The 24,030-nt window shown below is 41.5% G+C and overlaps 1 protein-coding gene and 1 long non-coding RNA gene across 2 annotated transcripts in view; both read left to right on the top strand.

The window, feature by feature from the left end:
- The window catches only part of RYR2 (ryanodine receptor 2), a 533,272-nt gene that overhangs the window by 187,224 nt on the left and 322,018 nt on the right, over window positions 1–24,030 (top strand). The window contains 1 exon segment of the mRNA XM_036016051.1: window positions 18,258–18,272. Within this exon segment, the coding sequence (XP_035871944.1) occupies window positions 18,258–18,272 (15 nt within the window).
- Window positions 11,605–13,471, top strand: LOC118498270. The gene is made up of 2 exons (XR_004900794.1): window positions 11,605–12,447; window positions 12,980–13,471. It is a non-coding gene; the product is annotated as an uncharacterized LOC118498270 (long non-coding RNA).

Here is a 24,030-nt window from a genome sequence, read left to right as displayed (position 1 = left end):
GAAGGTAGTGGGTTAAAGCCCTAATATCCACCTTCCCTTGAGCTTTCAGAAGCAAGTTTATATAGGGGAAACGTGGGGATTTGGGAGGGAGAGTTCCTAGGGGGAGCACAGACCTGCAGAGGTGCTGTTTCTCTTGGGAGGGGGAGTGGACAGGGGAGTCACGCAGCTTCTCCCCAAGCTCGCTCCTTTTGTTCAGGTGTTGTCTCTCTTTTGCCATTGGTGTTAGCATATGTCTCTTTCTAGGATACCTGTGGTTCATGGCCAGGCAGGCTGTGTATTCTTTGGTCAGGGAGGAGAGGGATAGGCCATTGGCTCTCAAGTGTCCTTGGTTAGAGGAGATGTGCAGCTCACCAGCTGGCTGTAAGTTGCTCAAACTGCTTGGCCTTGTTTAATTTCTTGCCTCAGTTTCCCCATTCAACTTGGCCAGGAATTTTCCTAGCTTCTTACTGTCCTGCCTCAGTTCTGCACAATGGCATTGTATTATGTATTATTGTATCATGGACTGTTGTGCTATCTTCCCCAACTTAACCATATGTGATTTAAAAAAAGCAAGGACACTGAAAGCCCAGAGGACATGAATCCCAGTGTGAGGAAGAGACTGGCTCCGCACATCTCCACCTCTCTCCTGTGTTCTCCGTGCTGTCGGCTTGGTTCTCACGCATGACTGCAGCACGGCCGCTGCAGTTTCAGGGGTGAGATCCAAATTAAAACCATCTGCAGGCATGAGAAGAAGCTGACTTTCTTTCGTTTTTGGGAGAAAGGAGCTTTCCCCAGGATTCCACTGGTCAGTGTCCCCTTGTGCCCACTGCAGCATGCTCATGAGAGTCATTTATTGGCACAGAGACGGGCGCCACACCGACGCAGAGCTTGGGGAGGGAGAGGACAGGGTGCTATACGGAAGCAGGAACTTTTTTTATTTTCGAAGAAGAAGAAGAAAGATGGTTACATGTGTAAATGAGTGTTGGATAATTTCTAGCACTGTTTGCAATGATACAAAGCAGTCATGAAGTTAACACCCTTATGCCTGAATGAAGTTACTTATCAAATTTGGGATCCTCCAGGTTCTTGTGCCAATCTTGGTCCAGCAAGTTAAATCCGTATCTAGGGAAAGCCATCAAAGTCTGTGTCCAGTTGTCTGAACAGCTGGGAAATGGAAAACCTCCGTCCCTTCTTCACTCACTGAATCATGTGGTGTTCTGAAACGGGACTGTGTTCTGTTGTGAATTCTGGGCTGGAGATGCAGAGATGGGTGAGAATGCACCCTTGCTTAGCAATGTTATAGTGAAGCGGAAGGCAAGTGAATAATTGTAATGGGGGTGAAACATGCTTCGATAGTTCAATGAGAGTGCAGAGGAGGGAGCTCTAATTATTCATCCAACTGCTACTTACCCCATCCCCACACAAAGGTGTACATCCTGTCCCAAATGGGTGGTGTCCTCAGCTGGTCCAGAGATAGAAAAATTCTGTTTCTGTGAGAGGTACAATGGACTAATCTGTTTGTGTTGTGGACACTGTGATGTTACTAGCTATCGTACTGAAACCGCATTCTCAAATAGCCATTGTAACTTAGCATTTATGCTAAGAGGCTGGGTCCTGCTCCCCAGCTGTTTGGGAGTGCCCCTGGTGGCAGTGCAGGAACACTGCTTTGGGAACTGAGCCACAATGCTGCTAATCAGTTAACACGTTTACTCACTTGACAGGGTCGTTAGTCAGCATTGTGGCCAAAGCCTCTGCATGTAATCACATACCTGCTCTTCACTGTGAAATTGGTGCATGATTTAAAAGGTGGATGTGGTGGTAATCTCCAACAGGGCTTGTAGCCAAAAGTAATCACTGAGCAACACTCTTCGTCTACCACTTGTGTATGTGAATGTGGGCCTTTGAGGTTGAAACATCCATCTTCCCATCACTGTCTTTCTGTCTCTAGAAGGACTACGTTCTACTCCGAAGCTGTGGATATGACATATTCCTGTGTATTTTTAAATGCTGTGTTTTCCAGAGAATCCAGCCTGAAACTGAGTAAGGAGGCCAATTTAATCAGATGTAATTTGATCACCTGGCAGAGCTACTCCTGTTTTAGATTATGAATCTTGAATGGATAGATTATTTTACTTGATTAATGTCCTTGAATTTAGACATTTTCTTCAGGTATTTTTGTGTTTACAATTAAACAATATTTTAAAATATAAATATCTGATAGTAAATGAATCAGATATACATTTATGTGACAAACTATTCCTGAATGTACCAGTGGCATAGAAAGATTGATAATTTATTGAGGCAACTGCCTTTAATTTTTATTCTCCTACAGTTCTAGTTTTATCTTCCTAAAGCCTTCTAGTCTAACCTGAGAGCATACTTGTCTCTCACTGGTCTTTGTCAAGTGGTACTCCCCACTCTTAATGAGCACTCCTTCTTACTGTGCTCAAGATTTCTTCAAAGCACTTACTACCTTCTGACCTGCATTTCTGTTTTTGTTTTTATTTTTATTCCAATGTTTTTAACAGCGGCCTGTCCCCAGGACAGAGCCCACCCTATGAGGGCAGGGCTTTGAATCTGTGTTCACCTGCTGTCCCACCAATACCCAGGGCAATGCATGTGGGACATGAGCAGATATTCAATAAATATTTGCCAACTTGAGAGATTAATAGAATTTACAAACCAGAAATGAAGGGTCTGAAAGGTTCTAAAAATTCTGTTTCTGCTACTGAAGTAATGGTTTTGAACGTCTGCTGTGTCCATAGTTTTTCCTTTTCCAGAATGTGGTACAGTTGGGATCATACAGTATGTAGCCTTTTCAGACTGGCTTCTTTCACATAGTAGTAAGCATCTAAGGTTTCTCTGTGTCTTCTCCTAGCTTGATAACTAATTTATTTTTATTGGCTAATATTCCATGTTTGTTTCTCCAGTTATCTACTGAAGGACATCTTGGTTGCTTCCAAGTTTTGCCAATTATTAATTAAGTTGCTATAAACTTGTGTGCAGGTTTTCATGAAGATACAAGCTTTCAACTCTTTTGGGTAAACACCACAGAGTGTCTATTGCTGGATTGTATGTTAAGATTATGTTTACTTTTGCAGGACTGTCAAACTGTCTTCTAAAGTGGCTGTTGCCTGTTGCATTCACACCAACCATGAATGAGTTCCTGTTGCTCTGTATCCTTGTCAGCATTTGGTATTGTCGCTTTCTGGAATTTAGCCATTTTAATAGGGGTGTGGTGGTATCCTATTGTTTTAATTTGCATTTCTTTGATGACATATGTCGTGGAGCATCTTTTCATTTTTCATATGTTTATTTGCCATCTGTATATCTTCTTTGATGAGATGTCTGTTCTGGTATTTTGCTGAATTTTAAATTGGGTTATCTTCCTCTTGTTGAGTTTTAAGAGTTCTTTGCATATCCTGGACACCAATCCTTTATCAGATGTGTGTGTTATAAAGCTTTCTCACAGTTGTGGCTCATCTTATCATTCGACTAACAGTGTCTTTCACAGAGCAGAAGATTTGATTTTAATGAATCCTAACTTATTAATTTTTCTTCCATGGATCATCCATTTGGTGTTCTATCTAAAAAGTCATCACCAACCCAAGGTCACCTAGATTTTACCCTGTGTTATCTTTTAGGAATTTTATATTTTTGTGTGCTCCTTTAAGTCTGTGGTCCATTTTGAGTTAATTTTTGCTAAGGGTTGAGATCTGCGTGTAGATATGTTTTCCATTGAATTACTTTCGCTCCTTTGTCAGAGATCAGTTGGCTGTATGCATATCCTTTTCTGGGCTCTATACTGTTCCATTGATGTAGTTGTCTATTTTTCTCCAGTGTCAAATGTGCTGGTCAGGAAGATTTGCATGAGTCATGATGGTGGGCAGTGTCGGTCTCCTACTTTCCTCCTCCCCTTCTATGCTGGGTTTGGTTTTCTTGGTCACCTGCCTTCCTGTGTAAAGTTAGAAGCAGTTTGTTAATATCCACAAGAGAACTTGTTGGGATTTTGATTGGGATTGCATCAAATCGTTCTGTGAAAATTACTGTCTTGCCCTGGCTGGTGTGGCTCAGTGGGTTGAAGCATCATCCCATTGGATTCCTGGTCAAGGCATGTGCCTGGGTTGTGGGTTCACCCCCAGGCAGGGCACAAATGAGGATGGTCCCTGGTCGGGGCATGTATGAGAGGCACCTGATCAATGTTTCTCTCTCACATTGATGTTTCTCTCCCTTTCTATGTCCCTCCCTTCCTTTCTCTAAAATCAATAAGTGTGTTCTCAAGTGATGATAAAAAATAAAAAATAAAATTACAGTCTTTCTCTTTTCACCCATCACTTTTTAAAATAGTGAATAGATCTGGAATTTATTTGACCTTACTATTATATGAAGTTTATTATTGTTCCTAGTAGTTCTGTCTGGAGTTTGTTTAAGATTAGATCTGAGTAGTTTTTTTCCAACAGCATGGTGGTTGCTGCCTTACTCACCGTCCCGCCTCTCCAGTCGCACTCAGTGTGGACACCAGCAGGTGGCGCTCTGACTGAAGAGTGCTGCACACGCCATCTGTGCCTGTGCCCATGTGGCACTCACTGGCTGGTCACCATACTTTAGAAACGTTTAAACATTTAATAGGGCCAGTTCCACCTCATTGCTTTTCCCCCTCACAAATTGTCCATTCTCTTTTTGACTATTTCCCCCAAATAAATTTACTTGTTGCATGTAATCAGATGTTAATTTCAATGGAGCTTATGTGGATGGGAACTACTATGTTATTTGCTAACTACTCTTCCATCTCAGTTTGTCAACATTAAAGTTTATGCAAGAGACATTTAAACATACTGTGTGCTTAGGAAAAGGAGGTATGGGTAATTTTAAATTCAGAAGTGTACATATATGTTCCTGAGGATTGGGACAAATTCAGAGAGCAATTTAAAAAGTGTGGCAGGAACTGTTCCTATTTTAAAATGGGAGTAATTTAGGAAGCAGCTCTTATTCCCTTACTATCTAGTTTAAATTTGAAAAGAAAAACTTTAAACTTCTGAATGAAAATTCTAAATGCTTTCCTTGAGTTAGGTCAAAGACATGAGTTTGGGAGATTGCCAAGTTTTCTTTGGCTTTTTATTTTTAGGTTAACATTGATCTCCCTACCCCGAGAAGTGTGACTGATTAATTTACCATTTTGTGCAAATCAGTTTCATTGTTTGATAAATCCAAAAAATGTAAGGGTTTTGTCTGATTAATACCAAAATCAGAATAAAGCTAGGAAATTGGGCTAGAGTATAATTCAGTGAATTACTGAACTTACTTATGTGACTTCATTTGCTTAATTAAATTTGTTTTTTTTCCCACAAAAACCCTTTGTGATCTCATGTAGTTTAAAATATGAATCACATTCTCTATTGTGTGGAGAGGTGTTTTTTTTCTTATAATTTCCCCAACATTAATAACACATCTGTTCTCCTAATTTAATATATTATATTTTCCATTTTTAAATCACTTCCTTCTGGAAGCAATTAGATATGTCAGCTTGAGGTCCAGTGAATTCTTAACTCTGTGTTTTTAAATTTATCTAAAATGAGTAGAAAGTAGAAATGGAGAAGAAGAACAAAGACCCCTGGCTCACTGATGAGATGAAGAGTTGCAGGAAAGAGAGCAGGTGTGCGAAGTGTCGTGGGCTCTTGGTACATGTCAGCTTCTCCACCCTCCACCATCAAGGGGGCGAGACTCAGGGCTTGCTTGTTAAAATGTAACTGACACATCTCAACGACACTGTTTTAATAAAAGTGCATAATATGGATTTCTTTTAATTCCTTGTTAAATGACATTACTAGTTGTTTCTTTGAAAAGACTAATAAAATTGATGACACTGTAAAAGAATGAAGACGAAGAAAGGGAGAGGATATAAAATTAACAATATTAGCAATGAAAAAGAGGAAATCACTGCAGAACTTTCAGACAATTAGAAAATAGAGACTATATCGAATAACTTTATTCCAGTTAGTTTAAAATTTCCCAGATAATACGGTTTAGATTTATTATTATGTGGAGTTTATTATTATTTTTAGAAAAATATAATTTATATTCCCTCATACAATAAGTGGGAAATTTGAACTGTCTTATATCTATTAGAGGCATTGAATTGGTAAGTAAAAGCATTATCACAAAAACCCTCACTGATTAATTCAACCAAATATTTGAGGAAATAATAGTACCAGCCTTTCAGAACACTGTCACCTAATTTTATGAGATCAACATAACCCTGATCCTAAACCCTGACAAAGACTACAAGAAAAAGCCACAGACTAATTATCTGCCAAGGTCATAGATGCAGAATCTTCCACAGATTATTAGCAGATCACATTCATGGACATTTAAACTCATAGAACATTACAACCAAGTTGGGGTGCAAGTCTCCTTAATGTAGTTACAAAATCAATTAATGTCTTTCAATATATGAAGAGAAAAAGGGGGAAATGATATATTTTAATAGATACTTAAAAAATTTAAGAATAAAGCTAATACATTTGTAATGCAAAGAAACTTCTTTAATCTGATAGAGACAACAGTAAACTTTCGAAATCCCGAATTGCTTCAGCTGTGTTCCATACATGTGGTGAAAGTGACCACTAGTGGGGTTAGTGAGTGAATTTAGTGCAGTCACTGGTCAAGACAAGTTTTCAGTTACATTTGTATGCACTAGCAGACAGCACTTACAAAGTAAAGTTTTCTAAGTGAACCCAGGTCAGCATGAGGGACATTAGTATAATAAACATTAGGGAAGACTGAGAAAGAGAGAGGAGGAGTACACACCTTCCCCAGCCTGGAAGGCCGAGCGTTGGAGAGGTGGTTGTTCTGCACACTGATCTGCAGGCCGGGGCAGAGTCCATCGCGCTCTCTCAGCAGGGTTTCTTTCTTGTGCATGGGAATTTGTAAGTTGATTCTCAACATTACAGGAAAGGAAGAGGGCCAGTGTTAGCGAATACAATGTTGAAGGAAAGAGCACAGCTGTGGCCTTTGACCACCAGATGTCAAGGCTTATTTTGATGTTGTAACAATTAAGAGAGTGCGGTATTAGCAGAGATGTGGGAACATAGGCCAGAATAGGCTAGCGTTCATGAACAGATCCAGACATTAGTGACGTGGGTGGCGTTGCAGCCCAGTGGGGAGAGGACAGGCTTGTGAAACTGCTAGGTCATTGAGTGACTAGATGGGAGGAAAGAAAGAGTCGGTGCCAAGTAGGTTCTAACTCTCAGGTGACTGGTAGGATAATATACTTTCCAGGAAGTAATGTAGGAGGATCTCTTCATGGCAAAAAACACCAGGCATGTAGGAAAAGGCAGATAAATTGTACTATAATTAAGAATGTGTCATTGGAGTTACCAGTAAGAGACTGAAAAGACACAGACTAGGAGTAGAATACTGGGAAAATATGAGCAATTCTGACAAATCAGTAAGAAAGAAGATTGGAAACCTAATAAGAAAACATGGGTAAAAGACTTGAACAAAATACTGCACAGCAGCAGATGCTGAAATAGCTAAAAGTGTGTGAAACGGTGCTTTATCCTAGCAGTCGCCAGAGAATTGCACATTAGGGCTGTGCTGGGGAACTGCACACTCACCAGAGGAGCCAGAACTGAAAAGAATAGTGACACCCAGTAGGTAGGATGCTGATGAGAGTATAAATTTATACCACCACTTTGAGAATCCTTTTGGCAGTATCTGCTACAGCTAAATATTTATAAATCCCTCACTAAGTAATTCCACCCTGGTATATATTCAATAGAAATACATTTATATATTCTCCAAAAGATGTGTACAGGAACGTGCACTAGAGAGTTATTTGTGTCAGCCCCTGGCAGGGAACACCCGAAACGTCCCCCTGTTGAATGGGTAAAGGAATCGCAGCGTGCTTGTACTGTGGAAGGGGAGGGACGATGCATTAATTATGACTACGTGTGAGACCACAATGGCTCTCGTCAATGTGATGTTAGACAAAAAGAGCATATAGTTTATATTTCTAAAATCCAAACAGAAAAAACTAATTAATGGTGATGAATCACAGTTACCTTGGAGGGCATGAGGGTGGCCTTTAGATCTTGGTGCTGATTACATGAGTTTGTTTACTTACTAAAATGTTAGCAAGCTCTAAAGATGAGCAGTGGAGAATTATTTATAGGATGGAGTGTTTTTTTTCTTTAATGTAGTATTTTAAAAATTTAACAGCAGGGTTTTTGACTGTAGGCATGCATTAAATATTTTAATTAGTTGCGTATGCTCTTATATTAAAAACTTTATATTCATGATGGATGTTTTATTGCTGTGATATAATTATGTGGAAATGTATCTATGCAAAATACCAGACATGCTGTTTGAACAGTGAAGCAAAATAACGTCTTTGGTGTTATGAGTCTCTAGGTGCATTTTACATTCTCGTATCTTGACGATAACACATTGCATTAGGAGGCACTTACCGTCAAATAGGCTGCAAGCAATTCCCAATTAAATGTAGACCGCAAACTGTGAAACCAAAGAGAAAAGGGTGCTGTATCTTCGTTTTCGTATACATAGAGGTGGCTTAGGAGAGAAGGGGGCTCTGAAGTCAGAGATCAAATACCGAGGTGAAGCTCCATGATTCAGTAGCCCTGTAGCCTTTTTGTGTGTGTGTGTGTGTGTGTGCACGTGTGAAAGATTTGTAACATCTTTGTATGCCACTTGTTTCCATACTTGTAAAATTCAGACAGTAGGTTTACATGTGAAGTGTTTAGCTCAAAGCCTGGCAAGGAGTAACTACTTAATATTTGACCTATAGGTTTAATAAGCAATTTGGAATAAGCAACCAAACTTTTTTTTCCTTTTAGGTTGTGGAATACTTCATGTTTCTGTGTCCTAAATTTATTAATTAAAATATGAATACACAAATAGAGGTGTCATATGACTGTTCCACCTTTCATGGGATAATGTAATTTAGACTGACTGACTTTTGTCTTGTAGTCTTATGTTTCCTATGCTAAATCAAATTAGTAGTTAAAAGAATATTTTTTCTTAATGGAAATTTTATTTTCACTTGAAAAAGGATGTTGCCCTTTTTTCAATCTAACAAAATATTTAAATTTTCTACAGTTAAAATATTTGGTTAGTGGGATAAATATATTTTTAAAAAATCTCACAGAGTTGGATAATAATTTATTGGAATAAGTGTTTACTTGTATTATATACTTTATGGATTTGGTAATTGCTTAAACTCTAAAGTTGGTCAAGTAGATTGTGAATTTTATATAGTATTTCCCTTCCTCAATTAGTTCCACATAAATCATTATCCTTTTTTGCTGTCTGCAGGCATTTAATTAAATGATTCTTGTTCACATTTTCACCAGAGATGTGTCACAAAATCACTCTGTATCACTTATGTGTAGTTATGTCATTGCAGGTTAGCTGGTCTTCCCATTCTGTGGACCAGTTTTCTTGTCTTGCATGTGTAGCCGGGAATCCATCCAGCACATACTGTTGCTAAGTCTTTTGGGGGTGCATTTGGATATTGATTCTGTTATATTATTGTTACTTTCTTGCTACTTAAGAAACTGTTCTCTCTTTTGTGATACAGATCATTAAAGAGCTTCTGTTACTAATACTAGTAACATGAGTCTTGATTACAAGTTTCCTTTCTTTTAGAAAAATCCCACAACACTTTATCTTTGCACTGATGCAAGTTTGTGTATGTGTGTGAGTGAATATTTAATATTTAGTAGTAAAAATAATGACGGGATAATGCAGTGTCTTTGTTAATATTGAAACCTCTTAAAGTACAACATATCCTGTTTTCCTGAAACATATAAGAAGTAAATTATTTCATATTCCCTTGAGGTTTTTTTCTTTGGTTGTGGGGAGAGAGTAAACCATAAATATAAGAATTTTTCCTTTTTGGCACTGACTGGTGTAGTTCAGCGGATTGAGTGCCAACCTGCAAACCAAGGGTCACCAGTTTGATTCCCAGTCAGTGCACATGCCTGGGTCGTGGGGCCAGGTCCCAAGTAGGGGGTGCATGAGAATCCCCAGTAGGGGGACATTTCACAACATTTCACAGAGGGGGAGCAACCACACACTGATGTTTCTCTCCTTCTCTTTATTGCTCCCTTTCCTCTCTCTAAAAATTAAATAAATAAAATCTTAAAAAAAAGAATTTGTCCTTTCGAAGGTAGAAAAGCGAATGATAACTGTACTGCACTAGGCAGGACTAAGTCTCTTCCCTTTGCCACAATATCCAAAGGCATAGATCCATCACTCTAATGAGTCAATATTTAAAATGAGGACTCGAACTTCACATAACGGCTGAATGTCTTTAAAATGTGTAGTGAATACCAGGCTTTTCCATTCAGTAAATTGTCCTTGAATTGCAATTGTGTGTTTTTAGATTCAGAGGTTGGTGGTAGACTCAGAACAGATCTTTCTGAGGACTAAATAAATTACTAAAGAAACCAAAGTGCTCTTAAGTATTCTATTGAACTGAATATACAAGTCCACTGTATATTTAAGTGGATATTTTTCTATCATTTCACAACATTTTAAAGCAGTCTGTACTTTGGATTTAATGCCTAGTTGCTTCCAGGAGCTTGCTTATTGAGGGTGGGGATCCTTATCTGTGGCCCGAGACTTCCAGCAGGGCATGCCTTTCATCGTAGTGTGAAATGTCACATAATGCTACACTATAAAGATTGGTGTGAGGGTCATTTCACGTTTATTTCACAGGAGGTTTGTAGTTAGAGTTGTGTTTCTAAATTGGCCTTTTTATTAAATAGGTTCTTAGAGGAAATAGTGGTTTAAATCAGGAAGCCTGTTAGGTTTGAGAATCACATAAATACTCATGTTTCGTTTGCCTGTATTGGATTATTGTTATTTCTTGCACCTGCTGCAACTCCAGCCTAATGCCTTTTGAAGTTCTGGTTACAAATTAATTGAGATTTTTTTCAGGAGATTAAACATGATTAGTTAACAGTTTGAACAGTGTTGCTCATCCTTTAGAACTAGAAGCAGACTTTGGTGCAGGGACCACAATTTCAGTTTATTTATGTGAAGGTAATCGAAATATTTCAGGTATTTGCTTGCTTGTTATTTATTTATTTTGGCTTTTTCTTTCTACAGAAAGTTGATGTGGAAAAATGGGTATGTGTTTCCATGGATTTTCAAAGAAGTTGTGATGTAAACATGTGCATGTGTGCATCACTGCTAATCTTTGTGTGTGGCTTCCCAGTGTGGCTTACAGTATTGGTTTTCAAAATAATGTCTGTGTTGTAATGAAGAAATATGGACAGGTCTCTATTTAGAACCTTGTTACACTCAGTGAAACAAGCCAGGCGGTGAAAGAGGAATACCATACGATCTCACCTGTAAGTGAGATCAGCAAAACAAACAAGCAAGCAAATAGAACCAGAGACACCGAAATTAAGAACAAACTGACAGTGACCAGAGGGGAGTGGGGAGGGGATAATGGGGGGGAAATGGGGGAAGGGTTTTCAGGAACATCTATAACAGACACATGGACCAAACCAAACAAAGGTAGGTAGTAGGATCAAGGGTGGGAAGTGGGGAGGGCTGGGGTGAGGGATAGTGGTGGGGGCAAAATGGAGACAACTGTATTTGAACAATAATAAAAAATGTGAAAAAATAAAAACCTTAAAAAAGAACCTTGTAAGGTTTTGGTTTGTGTCATCTGAATGGGGGAAAATTAAAACCTACTGCTTAGTGCTTATATTTTCCCATGTACTGTAGAAAAAGGCTGTTATATTTTTTGTACAATCTTGAAAAGTGAAGGAGATTGTTGTATCGTGAGGAAAACAGGCTGGGAGACTAAGTTTGGGGACCAGTGATGTGACAAATCGTGTGATGTGGTCAAGTTCGGTTACTACTAGGTTGTTTCCTCCTCTGTTAAGGAGCCAGAGAGAGGGAGAGGGGAAGCCACAGGTGGATTTGTTACCTGTCTCTGCACTTGAAGGTAACAGCACAGCTTGCCCACTGCCTACTTTCCTGCTCTGTGGGGTGGGTTCACCTCTGCCCCCTGGGTTACTTAGGATGGGTCCTGTGGCCTTTCACATAGACAGTGAAATGCCCCCAGTCATTTCAAGTCACACAGTGTCATTTCAGTGATGAAAATGTCCACCCCTGTTCGAAAGGAGAATCTGAACTTAAGTCACCTTGTCCTGTAGCCCAGGCCTCTCCAGGCAGGAAGCCTGCAGGGGAGGGGTGCTGGGCAGCTCTCCCTGCCCTCCCCCACCCTCCACCCTGCTCCTTGCCCATCCCTGAGCCTGGGAGCAGAGAAAGTGACGAGAGCGTCACTGACCACCGACCGAGCTTGTCTGGTGTTTAAAGCTGACTTTCTTGGTGGACACTTGCGAGATACTGTGGGAGGCTCCTGACACCAGAAACCTCTGGCCTGTGGTCACCTTGCTGCAGCCAGCCGCACCCCCTCGAGGGTTAGTGGTGACTGTAGGAGACCATTCTGCGTGGCGTGGGCCCAGCTCCCACTTGGAGATGCATAGGATCCACACCCATGGATAGGTTCTCCCTTGGGGAATCAGGCCTGCAATGTAGCTAGGCTGCTATGAGTCTTGCTTTTGCTAAAAAACTCCCTCACCCTGAATTGAGGACATTTACTGCACAGTAACTTCCTAAAATCCACACCAAACCTTCCAAGGATGAGTATAACCTGTTCAACCACTTTGCCTTTTCATTTGCAAATATCCCTCTACTGTGATGTGATCAGCAAGCATTGGCTCCTTTGTTTTCTGTAGAAGGTAACCAGCTAAAGCAAACCTGTGCATAGTAAATGAGGACCTTCGTGTGTAACATGCTGAGAGAGAAATAAAGGCCTGTCCTGAAAGAGTCTGTGGCTTTTTGCTCCCCTTGAGAGTGAAGCCGCTTGCCCTTTTCCTCCACAGGCCTCGGTAGTCCCTGTGAATGTCTCTCCTCCATCCACAGTGTCTCTGACTCCACGAACTGGGGTCTGCATCAGGTGACCTCGTGCTGGTGCCTGGTCTCAGGGTGGCACTGAGGCCATGCCAGGAGGGCTCTGTGCAGTCACTGCCTGGTTCCTCCACTGTGTGACACTGCAGCCAGTGTCTTGCTGCTCTCTCTGCAGCCATCACGGATGCCAGTCTGTGCTGTCCCAGCTCCCAGGGATACCGGGCTCTCCTAGCCACACCTGCTGGTTGCGTGGAGGGGCTGGAGGTGCAGGCAGGCTTGGGGGAGGAAGCAAGACTCCTGGCCTGGCAACACCTGACTCTAGGAAACTGTCTCTGCTCTCTGACCTCTTCCAACCACGGAGGTGGACCCGCAGGGCGGTAGTGGGTTGTCAACCAGACCGTTGGCTCCCTGTTTGGCTGGTCTCACATGCTGTTGACATGTGACAGTATGTGCCACTGCTTGGTTCTGAGACAGATGTCCCATTTTAACACTGTTACATTTGCTTGTCTAGGGTGCATCTAGAACCCCAGGTGAAGACTTAGGAGTCTTATACAGCTTAACTACATGTAGAAATTTAGGTGGCTTCTTTGTAAGTTTTCTGACAGCATGGTTCTGGATAACTTCATCAAGATTCAATCCATCTAAATAAACCTGTCTCTGTCTTTCTGCCCTGCTGCTCCATCCCTGCTCTGCCAGTGTCTTTTTGAACATTTTGCGGCTCAGTGTATTGAGTGATTGAGTGCTGCTCCCCACACTACGGGAGAGAATAAGATTCAGACGTGACTGACTGTCGTGTCCATGTCCCGCCGCCTGCAGCCCTGTTGCACCCCGACCTGTGGTGCCAGTCTCTAACATGAGGCCTGGGGTTGCAGGCCCCAGGAGAGCAGGGGATGACAGAGGGACGTGATATCATGGTCTGTGAAGCATTGTTGATGGACTGAAGGATGCCTCTCGCACCCTTATTTGCTCTCTTTAAAATTACACTGATGCTGTTGTAATTGTTAAAACACAAAATCCTTTCAAATATTCTGAACTCGCTAGTTATTTTAAAGAATAATGCATTTTTGTGTGCCACTATTATGTGAGGTCTGTGAATGCTTTCATGTCATTAAGATTCATTCATATTTGAAATGGTTTAGAAAATAGCAGAATCTTCCATGTCCTGACACAGAGGCTTTTCTACGTGTACGCAGTGAGACTAGTGTCCTCAGGTCCTCGTTACCCACCTGTCCTGCAGGGGTCAGTTTGCTGTTTCCGACTTCAAGGAATTCTCTCTTGAGAGAAACGGGACAGAAGAAAGCCCTAGGTAGTGCTCTTACTCACACATTTACGCAGCTCAGCGACTGATAAACATGTGTCACGGGGTTAAAATCCAAGGATTTGTAGTAGCTTATCAGATGCGCTTTTTCCTTTATCCTTTGAGAAAGAACTAGGTAATTATATAGTACGCTCAAAAGAAAAGGCAGTACATAGTCGTTGACTAGTGGAAAAAGACAATAGTCACTACCAGTCTGGGCCCAAAATATTGTGATTCTTTTTAGCTGAGGCCAGGCAGCTTAGTTGATTAGAGTATTACCCTGACACGCCAAGGTTGTGGGTTTGATCCCCGGTTAGGGCACATATAAGAAGCAACCAATGAATGCATACGTAAGTGGGGGGAAATTTTTTCTCTTTCTCCCCCCCCAAAATCAATTAAATTAAAAAAAAAAAGACTCCCTCGTGCAGTGCTGGTGGTGAGGGATATTGCCGCGGGCCGTCATTACTTGTAAAATTGCTCCTTTAGGGGACAGTTGCTCATTTAGGACTGCTGGCTCAGCTTCTAGATGCTTTGGGGCTTCCACCACCAACGTGTGTGTCACGTTGCAATCTAGGTATTGCATACCAGTGCAATCCTAGGTATTTTCAGTGAGGACCCTAGAAAATGAAGCATGTACAGGGATATTTTTATCATAAGAGAAGTAGTTGAGGTTTTCCACAGATGTGTATCCAGATATACTGTTGAGTAGTGTGTATTGGTAGATGCTTAGAACTTGAAGTAGTTAATCTTCGGTTTCTTTTGCCCTCTAAAATTGGTTGGGAGCATCATTAGTCATTGTTAATTTAAAACAGCCCAGGTCTTTGGTGGTGAAATGACTCCTTTTCCTAACATAATGAAGTCCAGCAGGCCATCCCCACTTGTAAGGAGAGGCTGTCAGCTGAGGGTGTAAGGAGAACCCTGGCAGCTCGATGCGTGGAGAGGACAGAGGACGAAGAAGCTAATGATGGGTGCTTTGTGTGTGAGGTTGGGCATTTACTTAGGGCCCTTGAGCCAGAACCTCGCCCTGGTCTGTTGTCACATTTGGCCATGCCTTCCTTCTCATAGTCCCCAAGTGTATGTCTTGTCTCCTTGTTGCTCATTTCTCTTTTAAAAATAATTTCTGAGATGATATTTTGGTAAAGGTTCATTAAAACCTTCTCTAAACCACACTGTCTTTACCAAATCATCCTTTGCACCACACTCTCTCCCTTTTGCTCAGTATGTTTCTGAACCTCACAATAAACCTACTGTGAACCTGACTCTACCATAACTCGTCCTCGCCTAGTTGTCATCCGAACTCTTAGATTCACCCCAAACTGCATCCTCACTTTCACCTGAACTCACAACCTCGTCCTAACCTTTGTTCTAATTTCACATCGCACTTTCATTCTAATCTGAACACATTAATATTTACAGCAGTTATGGCCCTAACTTCACCGTAACTCTTACCCTTGTGTTTACCCTAACATTAACCCACGAAAGTTTCTTCTAAGACAAATCCATACACAGAGTATTAATGTTTTAATGACTTGTAATCTCATGCCACTGAAGTAACAGTTAAAAATTTTCAGGGTTGGACTGAGAGGTGTAATTAAGTGGAGGAGCTTTTTACATCACCTGAGTTACTGTTTCTCTGTGGCAGCAGCAGGTGGAATATAATTAACATCTAATGTTTGATGACAAGTTTCAGAATGAAGTATTGCTATTTGGTTTTTCTACTCACAATCATTTGCGTATGCTAAGACGATGCTTGAGGCCCTTCAGATCTGCCAGGTCATGTGGCACAGGCTCCTTTTCGTCAACTCCCAGACCCAGCTGTGTCTGAGTTCAACAGGAAGCTGCTTCCGTCTGGTTTTTGTGCTGGTGTTGCACATTGGGGCGTTGTACTGGCGTATGCCCTCAGCTCTTGTTCTCATTTCAGGCTTCATCTGACCTGTCCCTTCCCGAGTAAACTAAATTGGGACATTGAGTATAAAAAAGCCGTTTGCAATTTTAGCCTAAAATGACTGAAGTTCTCCCTTTGTGTTTCTGTGTAAATGGATCATTCTCCTAGAACTTCTGAGGTGGGACGCTGGGTCAGATCCTGTGCCGGGGCTCTGCCTGTGTTTACGGCCTTTAGGGCCTTCAGGGCCGTCTGTTCTGTGTCTGTCTGCTGAAATGCAGGCTCTTATCTGATGAAATTTTCAGGAGGAAAATAAATTAATTAATTCCTTTATTACACTAACTGTGAGCATAAAAATGCTATTCTTTACACCTAAATTGAGGCTGTTTTCTTCAATACTTTATGCATGGGTTTCATTTTTTTAAATCATGGTATCAACTGTTAAAGATTTTTTTGTACTTTTTATGTTGCCCTTTTTCATAACTATGTACAGTTTACATTGAGATTAAAATAATATATGTATACCCTTTGTTTCAATGCATCTTGCTTTCTTGCCCTTCAGTGACCTCTTCTGAAAATCTTACAATGTTAGAACTTGGTTAATACCTACCACTTAGGCGAACTTGACCAATAGGTAGCTTATATAAAAAGTAATGCCACAAATAATCCTTTCATGTTGTTGATTATCTTTTGAAAGTATTGTGTCTTTTGCACGTGCTGTTTTTCCGTCTTGCAAAAAAGGCTATCCAAGTCTTTGCTAATTGCTGGAAGTCACCGTTTTACTGTCACCTATGATACACTCTGCCCGCAGTAGTACACGCCTGAGACATTCTGAATTCTCAGTGACTCCACGTTTGTTTTCTACTCAGTGCAGTTCCAAAGTGGCTCAGCCTGGGTGGGCGACAGAGTCAGACTGAGAACATTTCTGAAAGAAAAGTCTCCAAACCTGGGGCAGTGTGATCTCATGAAGAAGCATCTGTTATAAACCATGTTCTGTAGCAGAATGTTGGAGCTCTGTTTTTCTTTGCTCTGAGAGTTAAAATGATTTTTCTTAATTCTCCAATTGGAGAATCTGCCTCATTAGCGGTCACACGCAGGCACGTGATTGTTCAGTTTCAACACGGACAGTAACCTCCTGACGTTGCTTATCGCTGACGTCAGCTGCAGGCGTGTCACTGAGCAGCCTGCGTTTTCTGAGCTTAACATGGTATGGTTCTTGACAGTTTTTCCTTAAACTTATGATATTAAAAGTGAAAAAAGTCAGTCCCAGTAGAATTGCTATTGAGTCATATACATATCACCCTGTGTTTCTGTTCCAGGGAACCAGCAGTGGCATCTGTGAGTGTGTAGGTCAGAAAACACGCTGTTTTCTGTAAAATTAGGGTGGGCCTGTGGGTCTCTTCTCTCTAGGACTTAGGTGCTTGTGACAACTACATTTTAGGTTTGGACAAGTAGTGTCATGTTTTCTTCTTAGTTCTTTTTGATTTGTGTACATCACCTAGGAATAGGTCAAAGGAACTTTATGGACATAAAGAAAAACAAAGGGATATATGCACATATTAGGTTATGTAGAAGAAAAATAGCTATTATATATCATGAGAAAAAGTTGTGTCATTTAGAGACAAAAGTTTTGTGATTTTTCTTTGAATTCACATCTCACATCCTGTAATGTCTAGGGAACTGCTCAAGGTCATTTTCATTGCAGCACGTTGGTTATGATCTACCGTGTTCCTAATCCACTGTTTTTGCTAAAATGAGTTGTGTTGCCATTTATCTCACTCTGATTTTAAACCAAAGATGAAATGAAAAAGTTTTAAAAGCATTTCCACAGTATAATTTTAAGATTGTATTTTTGTATTGTTTTGGTGTTTAGCTATGTTGTACAGTGAATCACACATTAAGGTAGAACAGCATGTTTTCACAGAAAAAGGAAGAACTAATATAAAAACATCAGAGTTTTGCTTGCTCCAGTTTTTATCTGCCTGTAGTTAACACTCAGTTTTGTTTTAAAAACACAGTGAATGTGTTTTTGTGTGTTCATTGTTCACGTAGCTCCACTTAGAAACCTTTACAAATAAGGATATTTTAAAGTAAGTCTTTGAAATAGTATGCATTTAATGTTTTTTCTCTTTTTCTATGCCCCTACAGAAATTCATGATGAAGGTAAGACATTGTATCATCTGTTATATGTGTTACACTTTGTACATTTTAAGTTTGGTTCATTTTTGAATTCATGGCACTTCACATTTTAAAGTTTTAGAAATTAAAGCAAACTTGGGAACTTTTAAATTTAAATGAATCAATCATACATTTAAATTTGTCAACTTAAACAGCATTTGACATCTTTATGTCATACTATAGCATATTAAGTTTATTTTACTTTTTAATTTATTGGGATGATATTGATTAATGAAGTTATATGGGCCTCAGATACAACTCTGTAACACATGATCCGCATACTGCATGTTCACCACCCCAAGTGAAGTCTCCTTCCATCACCGTTTATACCCTTTACCCTCTTCTGCGCCCCCCACCCCCTTTCCCTCTGGTCATCACCATGCTGTTGTGTCTACAGCCAGTGTTAAGAATTTTCCCATTAAAACACTCTTTTCCATCTCTCTTCATTTAGCATTTTCACTGTAGGGATTACGTTAGCTGTTTTGTGTTTGAGCACTTCTGCATGAATACATTAGAAAATTTGTACACTGGGAAGCTAGAAGAGGCACCAAGAAGGTACTAGAGAATGACTTACTCGGGAAGAAGTGAAGACACTTTAACTCCTTTTCACTTTTCAGCCACGTAGAAAATAGGAAGGTTTGAGAAGGAGACAGGTGAAAGGAGAGTAAAACACATGGTCGTGTCACTGAAGGAATACAGTAGAAGGGGGGAGTGGGATGTCGTTATTTGGGACAAAAAGTACCAAGTTTTTGTTTCAGTTTTTGTACCTGCTACTTGTCTCATAGAACATTCACAACATTTAATTTTTGATCCTAAAAGTCAAGCAACAATGTATAGAGAAATTATTCAGTTAATAAAGTCTTAATGCAACTTTAAAAATTTTAAAAGATACCAACACTGAAAAGTATTAAATCAAAATCAGGTGTAGATTTAAGAGGCTGCTTAGGAGAAAAGGAAGCAATTAGTTTATGTCAGTTTGAGCTGTGGGGCTAAGTGTGTCACACACACTTGACCCAACTCTGGACTGGGCATCCTGAGGCTGCAGACAACTGGGTGTCCACATGGATAGCAAGAGGCTCACAGCTTGGATGGGGTGGTGGGGCAGGGCTGAGATTTGTAGCATCTTTCAACAGGGTCGCAGCACATCTTCCAGATTTCAATGACTCCAGCTACATTGTTTCAGCAGAAAACACTATGGTTATATTGGAAGGCTTAAAGGACAGAAACGCTCATTTGGACACACCATGAAACAAGGGTTTGGGTTGGGAGACTGTTACAAACAGCGGCCAACACATGGATATGTCCTCTCCTTGCACATATTGATACATGAGTAATGTAATTGGGTTTGAAAAAATTCAGTCTTTTTGCTATGTCTGCATTCACTGTCCTTGTTCAGTGGTCTCGCCCTGTCCCTGCGGAGAGCTCTGCAGTTCAAATTGACCTAAACTAATTGCTCACCCCGGGGAGGAGGGTGGGTGCAACAGTTGCTAGAAACACAGATTTCAGGCTCTTTAAGACAGCAGATTCACATAAAAATCAATGAAGTTAGAGGGATGATGCAGAATCCGCTCCAACCAGCTGGTATATCTAAGACAACGTAATTAGGCTCTGATTCCTGTCACCGCAAGGCCAGAGCTAATTGCCTGGTTTTCACACCTGCCCTGGATTGTCTGGAAAGGTTCCGGTGTGACTGACTAAGCAGGGGTATCTGCATTCAATTGTAAGACTATAAACCACTGAAAAGGAAAAAATGCTCCATTTTCTTTAGCTTTCCCCTTTCAGTCGTGATTTGCTTGGGGTTTCATACCTGGACAGGTGTTATTTATTGCCTGCTAGGACCAGACAGATGCTTCCTTGTGGCGGGGGCCCATTTCTGCTGCTGTCAGTCCTGCGCAGGCCTGCCTGCACCCTCAGGGTCTTGGTTAAAATGTGTGGCAGGGAAGTTGTCCAGGCTGAGGGGCCGGCGACGATGTGCAGCTGGGCCTCACAAACATTTATTTTGCCTGGAGGCAGATTCTCATTAGTTATTAGACTCATCCTGGGAACCTGTGGTGATTTGCTGGTGAAAGTGGCGTGTCCCTGCTTTAAGCGACCCAGGGGACCAGAATGCCAAGCTGAGCAGTTTGGCCCAGCTCCTGACGGTCCCCGCTGTTCACCTCGGTGCAGGAAGGTCTCTCCCAGGGGGTGGCAAATTTACACAGGAGGAGGCTTTTCCGTTTTCCTCCCCGAAACAACGTACTACCCAAGGATTACTCTCAGCATTAACGTTTGAAGGCAAACCTCCATGTTGGGGCGCTATGAGAGAAGTGCTCTAAGACAGTTTCCTGTTTGCTGTCTGCTGTTTTTGATTTTGGGGGTATGGTTCAGTTTTTCCCCCAGCAATAAAACACCTTTTAAGAGTTCCTCCTCCTACATCTAAGGTGGCATGTTATGAGCTAATAGGCAAGGATACAGAAAAGTTTGCACATAGAGTCTAGTTTATTTTTTAGGAATCTCTCTAATACTAAGGACCTGGAATTATGAGAAATACCTTACATTAACAACATAGCATTGTCGTGCAGAAAAAAGTGATTAGATAATCAGAAAACCTTAAAATATTTAGATGTTGTATAGTTAGCAAATTAATTTTAATGTAATACTAGAGATGTTAATATGCAAATGTGTAATACAAGAATGTATTTTAAAAAAACAGCCAAAACCCCCCAAAACAACAGAAATACAGACCTATAATTTTCATGTGTATATAAACCTCGTCAGTTGATTTTATTCAGAACCATTCTGGTTTTATGTATTATTATTCTTTGGCTGGTGCATTGTAAGCTTACGACAGTAAATCCCAAGTGCAGCTGCAATGGTCCAGTTCATCCCCCGCCCCCCAGAGAAGGATGACGGATGAGTACACAGTGCCCAGCGGCTGTGTGTGACTCCAGATCAGTGGAAGTGTAGAAGCACTTCCGTCAAAACTGCTGCTCACAATGTGGGTTCGCACTCTGGGCTGTTTCCGCTGCACCCTGGGACACTAGTGGCAGCAGAGTGCCTATCGACACAAAATCGGTATTGTGGAGAACTCGAGGTGAGGTTCAGAATACAGACGGCATGTTGCTTAGGTGTTTTTGAATGTATTCTGGACTTGTCATTCCATGTACAGGTTTGTGTTTTTAGATTGTTCTGTGACATTAACCCTTTCGGTCTTCTCACACAGTGGGGCCAAACCCACGTACAGATCTGAAAACAATTTTTAACTGCTATTTTTAAAAAGTCCAGTTTTACCCTTTATTCAATGATGCTTGACTCTGCGGGACCAGAAGCACTTAGAGGGAGGAGTGTTGAAAATGCTGGTTGTGGCTTTTCCCCCAAGAGGGCAAAAACTTCTTAGCCTAGACGCCCATGGTGTGTGGGACTCAGCAGTCCTGCGAAGCTGGCCAGGGGCTCAGTTCCATCACCGGGCTGTGCAGGACTGGCGACAGGTCCCTGGGGACACCACAGGCTCAGCTGGTCACAGCAGGGTAGCAGGGACAGGTGGACTGACATTTCATTAGGAGGGGCAGATAGGTCCGGGTCACACATTGAAATGTAACGACATGTAGGTTCCAGGTAATGTTTCTGCGTGGAGGGTCTGATAACCTGTTATGGGGTTGGAGGTATTGGGGAATGGACAGAGAATTAGTTCTCAGACTTTCATCTCTTTTGCTGATAGTGTGCAAATAGCTTGAAGGAGATTACATGGGACTCAGTATATCAGTGTTGAATGAATGAATACGGCAAGAGACAGATGGCGAGCTTATTACTTCTACCACTCTCAGTGCAGGCCCTGTACTCTCAGTCAGTAGACACCCATACGTCTTTTTTGAATAAATAGGAAAGAGCGTTTTTGTGTGTGTGTGTGTGTGTGTGTGATATTTACTGGGGAATTAGCAGGACTGAAGTCTTGATGGCATTACTGGAAACCAAAGGCTTAATTTTGTTACATAAAACATAATTTCCTAATTCTCCTTTTTATTGGTACAATTGAAAGCACTGGTTACTTTGCTCATGTTTTAGATCCCAAGGAACAATTAACATGTTAACTTCCAAAATCACCAAGATTTTTTTTCTGAAGTGTGATCTGGAAGGCAGGCCAGTCTCAGGCTCACTGCCCCATTAGCCTGATCGACTGGAATCTCGTCAGTCCCTGTGGGTTCCCCACAGGCCAGTGTGGCCTTGTTGCTGTGTGCTCCCAGGGCTTGGTGTGGGTGGCCAGAGGAAAGACGGGCCCTGCTCCCAGGGGCAGAATCCCTCTGCTGTTGATGCAGCTGCCGCCCGGCAGTGGTGGCTGTCTCCTCACTGAGTGTGCGGGAGTGTGCCCTGTCCCGCCTGAAACAGGATGTCATCGAATCTTGGAGAAGTAACCCCAGAAGTGGTAACCATCTTCAGAAAGTATCAGCAGTTCTGCATATCCGAGGAAGGCTGTAAATATAGGGTGAGGCTAAAGTAGGGTTACAGTTTTCTTATGCCAAATAATACTGTAATAAATATCATACAAGAATAAACACCGAGTTTCATACTTTTGCCCTGCCCTGTATTTATTCACTTAAGTTACAGCAGGGACCGGTCACATGTAACAGGAAAATTGACACAATGTATCAAATCAAAAAGCACAGGGAAGAACTCCTCTGGGTTCATCCCCACACACAATTCATTCAATCAGTGTTTGCTGAATGAATGAAGTTAGCCAGCTGGCCCAAGAGTAGAAATCCCACATTTTATTTTTCTGGAAACAGAGTCAGTTAGATCCATATTACAACGACAAGTTAGAAGAAGAGTACTGCAGCCCACGTGACAGAGATCGCATCGCTTTGCGGTGACAGTGACACCGTAACAGTCCAGTGTGGGTTAGGTGCATGCTTTTACCAGCTCTATTAAAACCAAATGGGGCATAATTAGCCTGTAATCGGTAAGGAAATCTCCAGTTAAAATCTATAATTGTCTAATTGTGTAAAATCTATAGTTGGAAGGAAATTTAGACACTACAATGTCTCTCTCACCTCAGCCAGTTTTGACATTTTTACATGTGTTCACGTGAACCCGTGAAGTGTGTGGGCATGTTACCATGAACACGTGAACTGCACGGACAAAGCCCCGGAGTGAGAGCAGCCCCAGCCCTTCCCAGCTGAGTCTGTGTTGTGAGCGCCCTGTTTTGGCTGCTGTGACCATCGGCAGGAGGGGAGTTGCCGGGCTTTGTGGCTTTGGAGCTTGTGTCTCATGGGGAAAGTTAAGCTCCCGGCACAGCATGTGAATCGGAGAAGGCAAAGATCGCAGTTCCTGGATACAGTGAATTAGACGTGCTACAGGAAGCGACAGCGCTCCCCAAAGAGGCTGAGTTTTGAGGGGGGGACGACTTTGGAATGTAGACTCCCCCTTTTTCCCTCAGTATGTGAAAAAGTGATTTTCCTATTGTTTTAAAAGCAGTTTTTCTTAGAATTTTAATAACTTCATGTATTTTAAGAATGGTTCTGAGGTCTTTCAAGCATAACACGGAAATAAAGTTATTTTAAGAAATCATTTGGAGAAATTGGGAGGGTTGTATTTAGAAGAGATTTTCTTATCTGTAGTCAGAAAAGACGGAATGGTATTGATGTTAAAGTGCTGACTCTGCATTTCTTAAGGTGCCCGTCAGAGTCAGCTGTCGTCAGTCCCATCCTCGAGACCCCCAAAGACCCTTCTCCTTCAGGAGACTCTGCAGCCCCTTGGTGACTTTCTGGGC

This window comes from Phyllostomus discolor, chromosome 15, assembly GCF_004126475.2.
Source record: "Phyllostomus discolor isolate MPI-MPIP mPhyDis1 chromosome 15, mPhyDis1.pri.v3, whole genome shotgun sequence".
Lineage (NCBI taxonomy): Eukaryota > Metazoa > Chordata > Mammalia > Chiroptera > Phyllostomidae > Phyllostomus > Phyllostomus discolor.
This window is presented reverse-complemented; position numbering and strand designations above follow the sequence as displayed.